Source organism: Oncorhynchus masou, chromosome 32, assembly GCF_036934945.1.
Source record: "Oncorhynchus masou masou isolate Uvic2021 chromosome 32, UVic_Omas_1.1, whole genome shotgun sequence".
NCBI lineage: Eukaryota > Metazoa > Chordata > Actinopteri > Salmoniformes > Salmonidae > Oncorhynchus > Oncorhynchus masou.
In genome coordinates, this window is record NC_088243.1 from 64,863,350 (window position 1) to 64,877,841 (window position 14,492).

Sequence of the window (14,492 nt, forward strand, 5' to 3'; positions counted from 1 at the left end):
ATTCACACAGTCACCCTTGTTCTTACAAGCTATTCAAAGTGCAATCCACTATAGTTTCAATTGATAGCCCTAACTCTATGGGGAAATTTTAAACGCAATGAGGATGGAATGCTGTAGTTCCCGTTGTAATAGGACAATAAATGAGAATCACACAATGGTCCTAAGTGGCGGGAGGGATGTGGAGTCATTCCACTGCGAGTTCAGAGGGCCTCGTAAACACATTCACACCTCTCTTTCATTTAAATGCGGGATAAGTTATAGCACATTATTGAAAAATCGAGTTCCACAACAACCTGCATTTCAATGCTGTCTGGGAGAGCGAAGCCCAATCCACAAACCACGTGGCCTCCAATATAACCACAAAACAAGGGAAGCCGAAAAGTGTAATTGTGTTCTGAAAATACGACTCAAACACTCTTTCTCATCTCTAGACAAAGGTAATACAACAAAACATTGGCAGATATATATTTAATATCAATCAATATAATGAACTAATTAGTGATGGTTACGCCATTAATAATATTGGAAAATAATATCGGGGGAAAAACGGATTTATGAATCATAAAAAATGTGATTAATTGTTTATATTTTTAAATCCAGTAGGTCTATTCTCCCAAGTAGAGGTGACAGGTAGGCTAGCGATTGAATTGGGCCAGTAACCAAAAGGTCGTTGGTTCGAATCACTGAACCGACTGGGTGAAAAATCTCTCGATGTGCCCATGAGCAAGGCACCTAAATCGCGCTGGATAAGAGCGTCTGCTAAATGACTAAAATGTAAAGTAGCCCAGGCTATTTTTTGTGAACTTGAAATAGGCCTAAACTTGCATTTAAGGAAATATCCCTTATCGAATTGCTTCAAATGAAATGGATATACAGAACTTTCTAAAGGGTTGAAAACAAGCCATCAATTTGTGAGTCCCTCCTTGTAGTCTACAAACTCCCTCCCAAGCACCATCATTTATGACTAGAGGAAAACATTCTCCAAACTGATGGTCTCTCAAAAATTACCCTATCAGGTGCACACCGCTGACAAGTTTCCACCCACCAACAAAAAACCTCACTGTGCCCAAATCCTTAGCCGCAGACCATCTACTGACAGGCATTACACCATCGCCCCTGCTACGAAGGTCTTCCGCTGGGTTTGATTCAGATGTAATATTTATACTCTCTGGATACCACTGAAGTTTTATCACAACGTGAGGTATACCCCATAACTTTTTTTATTTACAGTCGGAAGATTCGGAAGATTAACATGATCCATGCAAAGTGTAGATATCCCCAGGTACGCACGGAATTGAAATACATCTGATCTTTGGAGCAGCACCTTTGGGAGCAAAGAGGGTGCGTGCAATGGATTTTTAAACAAGGGAAAATATACTAAGCAATGGTTGCAAATTGAATATTTCGGCGCCCAGCAAGATACCACTGTCTACACAGCCCGTGAGAGCGGAGCGAGGAGATTTGGAGGGGGACAGGAAACAATAGGCTATATTTTTCCCCTGGATCATTTTTTTTTTTTACAAGGAAGCACCTAATGTTGCATTCAGTGACATTGTTGCACTCCAGTTGTTTATCATTACACTGGGATTCAAAGGCACCTCCGGAATTGTTCGCGTAGTTTAAGGACGCTGGCGGGTCTATCCTCTACTTCTCTCGGGGCTTTAAAACTGTGGAAACAGGTGTATTTCAGCAAGTCAAGATGTCTCTTCTGCCTTCGAGGTTCATATACCTGTAAGGATTCAATCTTTCTATTTCTTTCGTTTCTTAAAACACGTACATTCTTACCAATAGAAGTCGCTAAAAGCTAGTTACTACCCTTGTCATCTATTTAGGCTATAGTGTTTATATTTAATGTTATTGCTTGTGAGTAACCCCCTCCTCCCCTTCTCTCTCCAGGTGTTTACATTTTCTGGTCCTCTATTTCCAGCTCCAGGTAGGTTGATTCGATTGTTCCGTTTTTGGACTGTGTGTGTGTGTGTGTGTGTGTGTGTGTGTGTGTGTGTGTGTGTGTGTGTGTGTGTGATTTTGCGGCACCCATTCTGGATTTATTATGAACAAATCGTTATCATTTAATTGGATACTTGCAAACTGGAAAATATTGTGGTTAGGCGCGCTGGTTCTTTTTCTGAGCTTTGTCTTATTACTTTTTTAAATGACTTTAAATACATAAGACTAACACAATTCCCTAATTATAGTTGTATTGTTCATTTCATAAAAATAAAAGCATAGTAACTCTTTCCTTGTTTAAACATGGCATGTATGGTAGGGAAATAGGTTTGTAATGTAGAAGAAACGACACTACTGCGCACCTTACTCTGATGAACGAGGAGTCCTCGAGTGCATCAGATAAGCGCACAGCGCACCATTGAGCCAGGCAACCAGCGTTGAGGCATGGAAAAAACTGACATGTAGCCTGAAGAAATTTAAAGACATTTAGATCAGGATCATTTGCGATTTTGATCATTTTCAGTGTCGTGGATCTATTCGGTAATAATATAAACTCCACGAATCGCGCGCCTTTTTCGCATGCGATTGATTTGTTAAATTGGTCGTCTGTAGCCTACCTTTCATGCAATACTCAAGTCAAAATGAACATGATGTATTATTATGTAAAGTAACATTCTGCACGGTGTTAGATTCAATTTCTTAACTGTAGCTTAATATTAACAATTCGTGTATTTCCGTTTTGGGCATGCTTGTAGGCTATTGGTTATTGTTTGTTCATGATATGTGACACATGAACATGAATGTAAAACATCTAGACATTTGACATGATGTATTTGGGTTACATTAATGTCAGATATAATGGGTAGTTAAGAAACCACCATGTTATATTGCTGGATACAGTGAGAGGCGGTGGTTAGCCCACATCCTGCTTCCATGCCTCTGTTGTTGGGGTAATTTTATAGTCTAGTCAGTATCATATACCGAGGTGATGCCAATCAAACCACTCCAGGATTACAGAGAACTACTAGAATTGTTTCACCTTTTTCACCCTGTCTCCAAATTAAAGCATATGTGAAAAAAATAAAAAATATTGCTTCTATTTATACAGGGCTAAGTAATTACATACAATGCACCCAATCCTTTCCCCTCTGATTGACGTGATAAGATGTCATGAAATCTAGCTTCTTAAAAAAATACTTTGGATTTCAAAAAAACAGAACACTCATGCCAACCTAATTATTTATGGAGAGGCCAATCCATCCAATGAGGCAACAATAGACGAAGACAGAGTAGAATCCCCCCTTTTACCTCTTGGATTTCACATCTCTGTCAGAGACACCACATCTCTGTCAGAGATGTTCCTTAATAAATGTGTCAAGGGATCACGATTACAAAACCTGGCATTCCCATTTCATAATAAAAGGAGACATTTTACAAAGACACCAATAAAAAACAAGACACAACTGGGTAATGTGAGGGTTTGTGCTCTGATTGTTCCAAAGGAATTGGGACAAACAATGCTAGTGTTACTGTCTGATTTCGCCCCTGTCCTAGATAGTAATACAATACTAGTGTTTAAATTCTGATATAGTTCTTGCTTTGTATGACTAATTACTTCTGTAATTAAGATGTAGGCCAGAAGGAAGTCTCATAGAGGCTTTGCTAAAGACAAAACCCTTTAGATAGACCAATACAATTATGTAGCACAACCTTGATGGCAGGTAGACTGTGTTATGCAGATAGTAAAGCGTATCTGAGATGCAAGGGGGCTAAGCTTCCCAGTGAAGATGGTGCCAGACTTTTGAAGTTTCAACCATATCCATTTTCGGGCCGTCTTTGAAAAGGGAGACGGCTGGATAAAAAATGTTGTCGATTGCATTAACCTCAGCCCCCTGCAGAGGCTTGCCCTTTTCCTCGATGTGAAATGCAACTGTCTACAAAACAAACCTTTATGTTTGTTTAGAGATGGAGAGATTTGGCACAAATCCCTCAGCAGTAGTTATCCCCCCCAAAAATGTTTTAGTTCATGCTGGCTTGGTGGTTAGCTTTTGGAGTGTGTGTGTGGTGGTGGGGGGGGGGGGGGGGGGGGTTATGATGATGTCCTTCTAGGTTGTGGAGCGTTTTGGATGCTCTATTTAGATGCTCTATTGGTTTTGAATGTTATTTTGGTGTTGTAGAGGCTCTATTGGATGCTCTATTGATTTTGAATGCTCTTTTATTGTTGTAGAGGCTCTATTGAATGCTCTATTGGTTTTGAATGCTCTTTGAGTGTTGTAGAGGCTCTATCGGATGCTCTATTATATGAACTTATGAGGTGTATCATAATAACTGTTAATGTTCCTTCCCTCTAAACATTGACTCAATTCAAAGGAAGTTTGATAAAGACATTTAAATAAGATTTGCTTATTGATTAAGATGCATGTTTTCTTGAGGAAAATTACTTTATTTTAGTTGAATATTAAAAAGTGATATACAATTGTTTCATATTTTGATTAATATACTTGCGATAGTATTTCCAAAACTAACTGTGTTATGTAGTACCTTTAATGTTTGCTGACACCATTTTTTTCTGAGAACAGCCGTAACGTGGCTTCAAACAACTGGGATTTGTATTCAGATCAGTAGTTTGTTTTCCCCTTTTGTATTAAAGATTTGTTCTACCCTGAGCCTATTTCCCCACTCATTCACTAAATGTCATTCATTTGCTGAGGTTAAAATAACAAGGAGTTGGAGAATGTAATGTGTATATAATTAGCCACCTGAGAGAAGCTACATAAAAGGCCATTACTATGTAATTACCACACGATACAGCTGGGGAACAGGATCTTGGCGTGAATTGAGATTTCAGGGGTTTTGAAAGTGTACATTTTCCTTCCCATCCACATATGGGGTTGGGTGACAGGGCGCTCAGGCTGCATGTATTTGGATGTGTTGTCGAAGTCAGCTATTTAAATAAAAAAAAGTAGGCCCTTAGGCAACTTGTAAGTGCAGAACAGACCTTTGCATTCATTCTAACGGCGTGAAATATTTGAATAGGGGAGTTTATGTTACGAGATGCTCCTTCCTAGTGTGTTTTATGGTAAGAGCTGCCTCTCGCCATCGCATCCACGTCTCCACTGTGATTTATAGGCCTTACTGGGCCCTAGGGCAGATATATTTTTGATGATAGTGTAACAGGTCTGGATGCTTCAGGTGTATAATTGCTAGTGGCTTGCTTGCTTGTGGAAATGGAATACTGGTTTCTCAATATGGCCCCAGGCAAATAGTAAATAGCCGCCTCAATACAAAGACATGCAATAATAATGAAGCACGTACCATGTTGCACTTTTGTTCTCTTCTGCTTCTTTGAATGTGTTCTCAATGCCGCACAGTTAGATCAGCCTACAGCATCCAAGCAAAGCAACATCCAAGCAGAGCTTCATGACAGAGTACAGAGTAAAAGCTGCTCCATGAACACCTGTGTCATGTCTTTCTCCTGCAGGAATCACAACAGAGCTCAGCTGATTTTAGGATCTATATCGAGAACCATACGCGGAACCCGGACGACCTGAGCCGGAAGCAGATCCGCATCTACCAATTGTACAGCCGCACCACGGGCAAGCATGTCCAGATCCTGGGCAAGAAGGTCAACGCCAACGGAGACGATGGGGGCAAGTACGGTACGGGAGAATTCCTGTGCACTTCACTTACAGACACTTGAGCCAGTTCCCCTCATCAATGGTCTTTACTGTGGGAATTATCCCATGTGAATCAGGATTCATTGGACCTATTTTGGACCGCTACTGGTCAGAGTTGGAGTTACATTTCTAACTTGTGAACTTTGACCCTAACTCTGCTACTTACTGATTGCTTGGTTAAGCCATAACAATGATGAATAGTGTGGGAATTTGAGGCTATAAGCATGTCTGCCACAGATAAAGCGTGGTTAGATATATATATTGTCTTTATTCATTGAATCTCAGCTGTGTTCCTTCCACTGTTCTGTTCAGTGACCATACTGAGGTGGGAATACAGCTGATTGTTGTCATGGGAAGTTATTCTGCGTGATGCCTGGCATAGTCGTTTCCAGGTCTACAGAGGGTCTATCAGTTTCTACATTCAATACAGTTTCTACAGTAACTGTGGGCATGGCACATATTCTATTCAAAGTTGGACGGTGGTCTAGGTGCGTTTGTATGGGAGTGCTTGCCTGTTTGCACTCACATGTATGATTTGCCAACAAACAGTAAGTCGGCGGTAATGTTGCCGGCCCGAGTCGACCTCACTGTTGTGTCGACTGTGTTCAGTCACAGATATGCTGAGGCGAGGTTTCCTCTCGTTGCTTGTTAGAGCTTGAGTGGAAGCAGATTCAATGTTTCCCATGAAGACTTGCCAACCCTGCCCCCTCAGCCCCAGTACCTGGCACCTGTGAACTCCCTGACACTGATTTAACAGGAGGCTTGGGAAGACACTCTTCTCTCATCTCTGCACTAATCCTCACTCAGTCATAACAGTGACCGCACAATGGAGGGTCAGAAAGCATGGCTGAGAAATGGAGCCGCAGCTACAGCAAGGTCAGCTACCCCACATATACACGCGGATAAGAGGGAGTTATAATTCTCCTCAGGCAGGAGTGCTTGCCTTCAAGAAATGTGGTATATATAAAGTGTCACATGCAATCCCACATAATTGATGTCACCATTTGTCCTACTAGGATAGCATCTTATATCTATATTTAAATGCATAGGTATTTGTAAAAATGTGTAAAAATCCATGTTGGTGCTGGTAAATGTTTTTTAAAGGCAGTTGTTGCACCTGTAGTTTCCAGTTGCACTCGCACAAGTCCGCCCTCGGCACAGTCGTTTGAGAGCCAGCACTGAAAATGCTACGGGGCTTCTATAGCTTCGCTACAGTGAGCAACACTACACTAAAACCACTTCAAGCCAGGCTATCACAGTACAGCTTGCTTTTTTACCCTTGTAGTATGAAAGGGGTGGAAGAGGGACAGCTAAGTGGGGACTTGTGGCGCTCTCTGCCCCAGCTTCTCCAACTCCTCTCAGGAGCTCCATTGTATTTCTCAAACCAGGCCTTCTGTGATTTCAGAGAAGTCTCACCACTGTCATTTTATCCTCTTTTCTCCCTGGTTGAGAGAGGGGGATGTCTTCTTCCCTCTCTCTCTCTCTCCACGTCAGTTCTCAGACGAGTTTCCCACTCCCCTTCCCATCCAAGATTGTTTAAAGGGACAATTTTGGAGATGCCCCTCCCCACACCTCCTGGCTCCCCCCTCATGCCTCCGTTCCCTTGAGTGCCACTGAATAGACCAGTGTGTTAAACAGATGGATCATCTTTAACTTTTTGATTGAGTGAGCACAGACTAAAGAGAACCTGAAACCTAATCCTGAGGGAGCGTAACCCCTCCAAAATGTTTGGCAGATCTCTTGCCCGCAAGGAGCGAACAGAAACAAAGCTGACCCCACGGGGGTTAAGGTTGTGACAGAGCAAAAGAAGCCGCTGGTGTGCTTGTTTAGAATGGATAATTTCAAATGTAACCATTTTGTTTTGGCACATATGTTGTTGTGTAAACTTTATCACTGCAGGAAGATGATACTGATATTGGTGTCTACCTCTCTGGGCTTTATAGTAAATTACCAAACAAATGTTTTATCGGTTAAAACTGTTTATGGACTGTATCAACTCAATGCATGTAAGTGTTTGAAAATAATTATCACGTTTTGTTTCTCTTTCGCCGTCTAGCTCTTCTTATTGTCGAGACGGAAACCTTTGGGAGCCATATTCGAATAAAAGGGGAGGAGAGTGGGCATTACATCTGTATGAACAAGAATGGCAAAATAGTTGGAAAGGTAAGCACATCCTTGGTTGCCACTCTCTTTGCCAGAGAACGAGGAAAATCTAACTCAATGAAATACAATTGGACCTTTTCTATTCTCTTGTGTTTTCTATGAATAATAACAGAGAACACCCAAAGAGACACCCCAGTGTGAACATTACTATGCCTAAGCATAGAAACATGGTTTTATGAGTGCTTAAGTTCCCTTTTTAGCAACACGCAGACATTCATAATAATACACATCAATGTATGAAGAATCTACAGATAACTGCCCAAATAATGGAAACACTTGAAAGCAGGTGCTTCCACGCAGGTGCGGTTCCTGAGTTAATGAAGCAATTAACATCCCATCATGTTTCGGGTCATGTATAAAAATGCTGGGCATGCCATTATTTTGGTTACCATGGCTATGCCCCCAAAGGATGACAATGCCCCAATCCACAGGGCACGAGTGGTCACTGAATGATTTGATGAGCATGATAATAATGTAAACCATGGCCGTGTCAGTCACCAGATCTCAACCCAACTGAACACTAACGGGAGATTCTGGAGCGGCGCCTGAGACAGCGTTGTCTACCACCATCAACAACACACCAAATGATGGAATTTATTGTGGAAGAATAGTGTCACATCCCTCCAATAGAGTTCCAGACACTTGTATAATCTATGCCCAGGTGTACTGAAGCTGTTCTGGCTTGTGGTGGCCCAATGCTCTATTAAGACATTTTATGTTGGTGTTTCCTTTATTTTGGCAGTTACCTGTATGTTCACTTGCGTAACATACAAGCCATAATGGAGAGTGCTCACTCAGTGTACCCCTGAATAAAAACCCTTTGATAAGTAACCCGTGCCTTTCTTTTGACACTTCATCGGTCAATTATAGACTGCAATCTTCATAATGATCACAGTGCTTTGGAAGTCTAATGCCCACATAGGAGGAAAGCCATTGCAATTATACCTCTTGTTCACCAGGTGGCGCCATGTAAAATAGCAGCATGTACATTCCCCTCTGTATTTGTTTGGACAGTGAAGCTAGAATTACTGAATGTCACCTTTTATTTGAGGGTATTGTCATACTTTTCTGTTTTACCATTTAGAATTTAAATCACTTTATACATCGAGTCCCCCCGTTTGAAAAGGTTTTTGTTCACAAGTATTTGGACAAATTAACTTATAGTGTATTGAAGTCGTCACAAGTTTAGTATTTGGTCCCATATTCCTAGCACACAATGTTTACTTCAGGCTTGTGACTTTACAAACTCCTTGGATGCATTTGCAGCTTGTTTCAGTTTCGGATTATATTTTGCCCAATAGTACCTGAAAGGTGAATAATGTTTTGTGTCATTTTGGAGTAATTTCATTGTAAATAAGAACAAAAGATGTTTCTGAAAAATTCTACATTAATGTGGATGCTATACCATGATTGTGGATAATCCTGAATGAATCCTGAAGAATGATGAATGACAGACGAACAAAGATCCTAACCCCAAGACACACTAACCCCTCACCATTACCAATAACAGGAGGTTAGCATTTTTGGGGTGGTATGATCTTTGTTCATCTATAACTTTCTCACTCATCATTATTCATGATTCATTCATGGCCATAATCATGGGAGCATCCACTTTATTGTAGAAGTGTTCAGAAACACATTATATTCTTATTTACAGTAAAAGCGACTCCAAAATGATACATTATTCACCATTCAGTTCCTATTGGGTAAAAGATCATCTGAAACACAACCAAAACAAGCTGCAAATGCATCCAACAAGTTTGTAGAGTCATAAGCGTAATGTAGTCATTGAATATGGGACCAAATACTAAACTTTTGACTACATTAATACATTATAAGTGAATCTTGTCAAAATACTTATGACATCTTAAAATGGGGGGTCTAGATATATAAAGTGCTTTTATTTCTAAATGGTAAATCAGATATGTATATAAATACCCTGATATGTCTGCTAAATGGGATATATTATTATTATTATTATAAAACCTAAAACTTTTAGGGCTCTATTAAATCAGATCCGCTTTAACCAAAATCTGCATTGTGGTGGTTTTGGCGGTGTCGGAGGTGTCGGAGGTGTCGGAGGTGTCGGAGGTGGAACTGCTTTAGGACTGCCAAATCCACAAGTGGCTCCTGGCATTATACCTTAAGCGGACATTGCCATTGGCTGCACGGAGTTGCATTAAAGGGATACGTCAGGATTTTGGAAATGAGGCCCTTTACTTCCCCAGAGTCAGATGAACTTGTGGATACCATTTTTATGTCTCTGTGTCCAATGTGAAGGAAGTTAGAGGTAGTTTCGCAAGCCAATGCTAACTAGCGTTAGAGCAATGGCTTGAAGTCTATGGACTTCGTCATTTCGCTAATGCTTTGTTAGCATTGGCTCGCGAAACTACCTATAATTTCATAAAAATGGTATCCACGAGTTCATCTGACCAAAATCCCGAAGTATTTCTTTAAGAGAAATCTCATGCAGCCTTGTTTACAAGTTAGAACACAGGATTGTGACATGTGATCTACACCTCCATTAAACTGATGGAAATCCTAATTATTTTTCTGAATGATTTTCAATTTGAGCATCATTATTTCTATATAGCCTACACTTTCTCCTTCTGAACTTCTAACATGTGGGACTGGTGTGGCTCCATGACGATGATCAAGAGCAGCTGCTACCAGATTTGACAGCTCCAGCACAGTTACACCTCAGACACAGCCAAAACAGCTATGCGGGGTGTCGGTTAACACCGGTTAATGCTTGATCGGATTGAGTCTTGCTTCCCTGTCTAAATACATACATAGGGGAGTGTACAAAACAAGTATTATTCTTTTTAAACACTCACATAGCTTAAACTTACAAATTCAAGGTGAGAAATGTCTAGTAACGTTTCTGTGTCCTTAAAAGAGCTATACCACAAATGCAACTGTAGTAGTTCCATCTCTTTCTGGCTTCTATGACATACAGCAATGTTCTTTGTCAGTAGGTAAAGTAGATTTCGCTGATGTTTTGCCGCCGTGGAAGGCGGAAGTCATTGTTTCAGAGTGTTAGAAACCAGGTGCTAAGTGTCTTAACATGTTGTTTTCTTTGCAGCTCAATGGAAGGAACCAGGAGTGCGTCTTCGTGGAAGAATTCTTGGAGAACAACTACACAGCTCTCGTGTCAGCCAAGTACAAAGGCTGGTACCTGGGCTTCAACAGGAAGGGGAGGCCCAAAAAAGGATCGCGGACCACACAAACACAACAGGAAGTGCATTTCATGAAACGCCACCCAAAGGGTAAGGTGGACCCACTGGAAGAGTTTCGTTTCACGACAGTAACTAAGCGGACACGAAGGGCACGTCGCCTAAAACACAACCCCAAAACAAACTGATTGTCCAATGGACAGCACACGCACTGTTGTTTCAAAGGCCATGTAAAGCCTGTTGCCTTAAAACCCCTTAAAGACTTTATGTATAAAGAACGGCGACAAAAAAAAAAAAAAAATTCAGAGGTTTTATTTTTATATTTCAGGAACATTGAACATCTCCCAACTGTTGGATGTTTCTGGGTAATTGTTATAACGTGTCTGTTATTTTATTTATACTGGATAAACTAAGGACGACAAAGGACCCTTTTTGCCACCATCTTCTGCTCCTTTGAATTGCAAACTGAAGGCATCCTTCTGACAGCATGAGTTTATAAACGTTTTAAAAATCATCCACTAGATTTTATCGGAATACCTGTCAGTTTTGTTTGTGTTACCCCAGACAACATGGATCCCATATTTTCCACTGGAATCGGGACGCCATGGAGACGAAATGGAGAGAGGCGACAATGGCAGGTGAAACAGTTTACCTAGATAACTGCGTAGCTTTGAGTGCAACATCTGACAGTGCCCCCTCCCCCTCCCCCAACTCTCCCTCTGTTGATACCTTCTGACTCGTGGCCTACTCTGGATGGAATGCACTGAACACGTTGTGCACTGTGTGATTTCTTTGACATGTTGGTGTGCAACCTATGATTCAGCTGAACACAACATGCTTTGACTAGCCAGGCATCAGACAGACGGGGTTGTAGTTTTGTTTAACCTGAGTTGATGTGGCTCAGAAGTTAACTGAGACAGAAACACTGATGCTGTTAAAATGGGAAATGTAATATCCCACCTTTTGCCTTACTTTCCTTAGTGTGGTAGAATGGTTGAAAAAGACTAATGAATACTGGACAGCTTCTCAAACATTGCGGTACAAGTATATGAGGTTATCTTATATACATATATTTTGACACAGAGCAAGCTATCTGGTATTATTACCATCTGCATCCACCAATTTACCCTGCTTTTCATAGGCCTACAACCAAAAGGTGGATTGTATCACTGGTTGTTCATGGTGCACCCAAGCACCCATGTTCAAAGAGACATCCCAAAAACTCTTCATCTCTAACATTGTGTTTAATCAAGCCAGTTATATTGTCGAGAGCACTGAATTGTTATCATGCGTACTAGGAAAGGTATATATTCATCCTACCCACCCACTATCTCCGTATTGTAAGACCTAACTCTTAAACCCTGAAAACCATATAACGAGAAATGTGCTTATTTTGGATTCGGGGAACAGGTTGCGGCCATCACTAGACCTGGCAACCAGAGGAGTTGTGATCCCGACAGAACAATGTTGACCATTTTACCAGTGACGACAAAGTTCAGCCTCTATTCCTGGGTACAGCTGTAGTAGCCTATATATTTGTCTACCACCTGACAGGTTTTGTATGAGATGCTACTAACAACATGACACATTTATGAATTTTTAAAATGTATGCAAAAATAATTTTATGACTATTATAAGATATTTATTGCCTTTCTTTGTAAATACAATGTGATGAATTTATTTGGCCTCTGTTAATAAAATGAGGACTATATTTAAAAAAGGTATTCTATGTGTTTATAGTTGTGGGGCAAATACTGTACATGTGCCTTTTCTCTCCTAGACATTGGGGTTATATAAATTCACTGGTAACTACTTTCCCATAGAACTTTAGACTAATGTTGTAGCTATCAATTGGTCAGACATGGAGTACATTCCCTTCTCTGCATACTGCCAAGGTATGCATTTTCATATACAAACCTTAAAGTGTGAAGGCTTCTTGTAACAGCAGTAGATTTCTATGTTGAGAAAGGTTGCATTGCGGAATCATTGTAAGAGCTAATCTAAGGATTGGAAATGTGTTTTAATGGCTGACAAGTTTATTATAACCTAACCGTGACCTTTGACGGTACATTAGCTGGTCCATGCTAAGACGTTCTCCAACAGATCTTAGGTGTTAGTAGTTACCTCTCATCACCTCTTTAATATTTGCATAGAATTGATGTTTTAGGAATACTGCATGTACTGACTGTAAGGCAATTTTATCTACAAGGAACAAACGTATTATTATTGTTTTTTTGTTGGTCCACATGATACAAATATACATTTTTGTTAATCTAACATCTGAGTTAAGATGTGGGTTGGCAGACAGTGCCCGCATAACCTTTCACATTACGCAAATTGCAATCATAACTGGGATGTCCTAAACTTATAAAATCAGAGATAAATTGCTTGGAATGTTATGTGGACATCAAAGTCAAGGCTGAAAACCAGGATAAAGGGAGTTTGGTGTCATTGAAATTGTGGAAATATGGAGAGATATTTTAGCATTTTGGTGTAGCCAGTACACTGATGGGCTCCTTACTGGCACAACTAAATCTAGAAAGAGGACATTTTGCCATGAGTCCATAACAGATGAAAGACACGGAATGTTGAGAGAATAGCAGTGAGCTCTCTGCTGTGAACATTCTATGACTGAACATTGTGTTACTTTAATACAAATGATAATACTTTTATACAAAATGTTGTAAGCCTCTTTTTGGCACAACGGTTTGAGACATTTTTCCTCCTTAAAAACAGGATGAAGGAATGTGGAAAAGCATGTCTTATAATGTTGTGCGCTGGAATGGTGTTTACAGTAACCGTCAGACTGAAAAATGGCAGTTTTGAACAAAAAACGTATTTTGTTTAAGTTCCTAGTGATGTTATCAGACACCCAGTAGGCTAGCCACCTAGCTACACCAGATGAAGACTATTCCTTAATTGGATTTAGATGTCTTATGTTTCATACTCTGTCTGCTTTTAAAAGTACTGTTTTGTATGTGACATGAAGATTTTCCAAACCAGAACTCAAAGAAACTAGTATTCCATTCACTCATGTATGTTTTTTAGGGATGCTCAGTCATGCTTTGCAGTGTCTCATAGCACCTTTTATTTCATGTATGGTACTCGTACCATACGAATCCCTTAACAGGTTCATGACCAGGGCTGGTGATTTGTCAATTTAGTATATCAAAATACAAATATTGTGCCTGTGCAAATGACTTACAGGGTAGTAATAATAAAATAATGATATGCATATTAATAATGTCCCTCAACAATCTACACTGAACAAAAAATATAAATGCAACAATTTCAAAGATTTTACTGAATTACAGTTCATATAAGGAAATCAGTCAATATAAACACATTCATTAGGCCCTTATCTATGGATTTCACATGACTGGAAATACAGATATGCATCTGTTGTTCACAGATACCTTTAAAAAAATGGAGTGGCGTGGATCAGAAAACCAGTCCGTATCTGGTGTGACCACCATTTACCTCATGCAGCGCAACATATCCCCTTCACATAGAGTTGATCAGGCTGTTG

General features: G+C 40.2%; 1 protein-coding gene across 1 annotated transcript; it reads left to right on the top strand.

Moving 5' to 3' along the window:
* Nucleotides 1-1,098: 1,098 nt before the first annotated feature.
* On the top strand, nt 1,099-12,685 carry LOC135526469 (fibroblast growth factor 18-like). The gene is made up of 5 exons (XM_064954863.1): nt 1,099-1,731; nt 1,897-1,933; nt 5,429-5,606; nt 7,681-7,787; nt 10,873-12,685. The coding sequence occupies exons 1-5, from the start codon at nt 1,700-1,702 to the stop codon at nt 11,149-11,151; spliced, it is 633 nt and encodes a 210-aa protein (XP_064810935.1). The 5' UTR covers nt 1,099-1,699; the 3' UTR covers nt 11,152-12,685.
* Nucleotides 12,686-14,492: the final 1,807 nt, after the last annotated feature.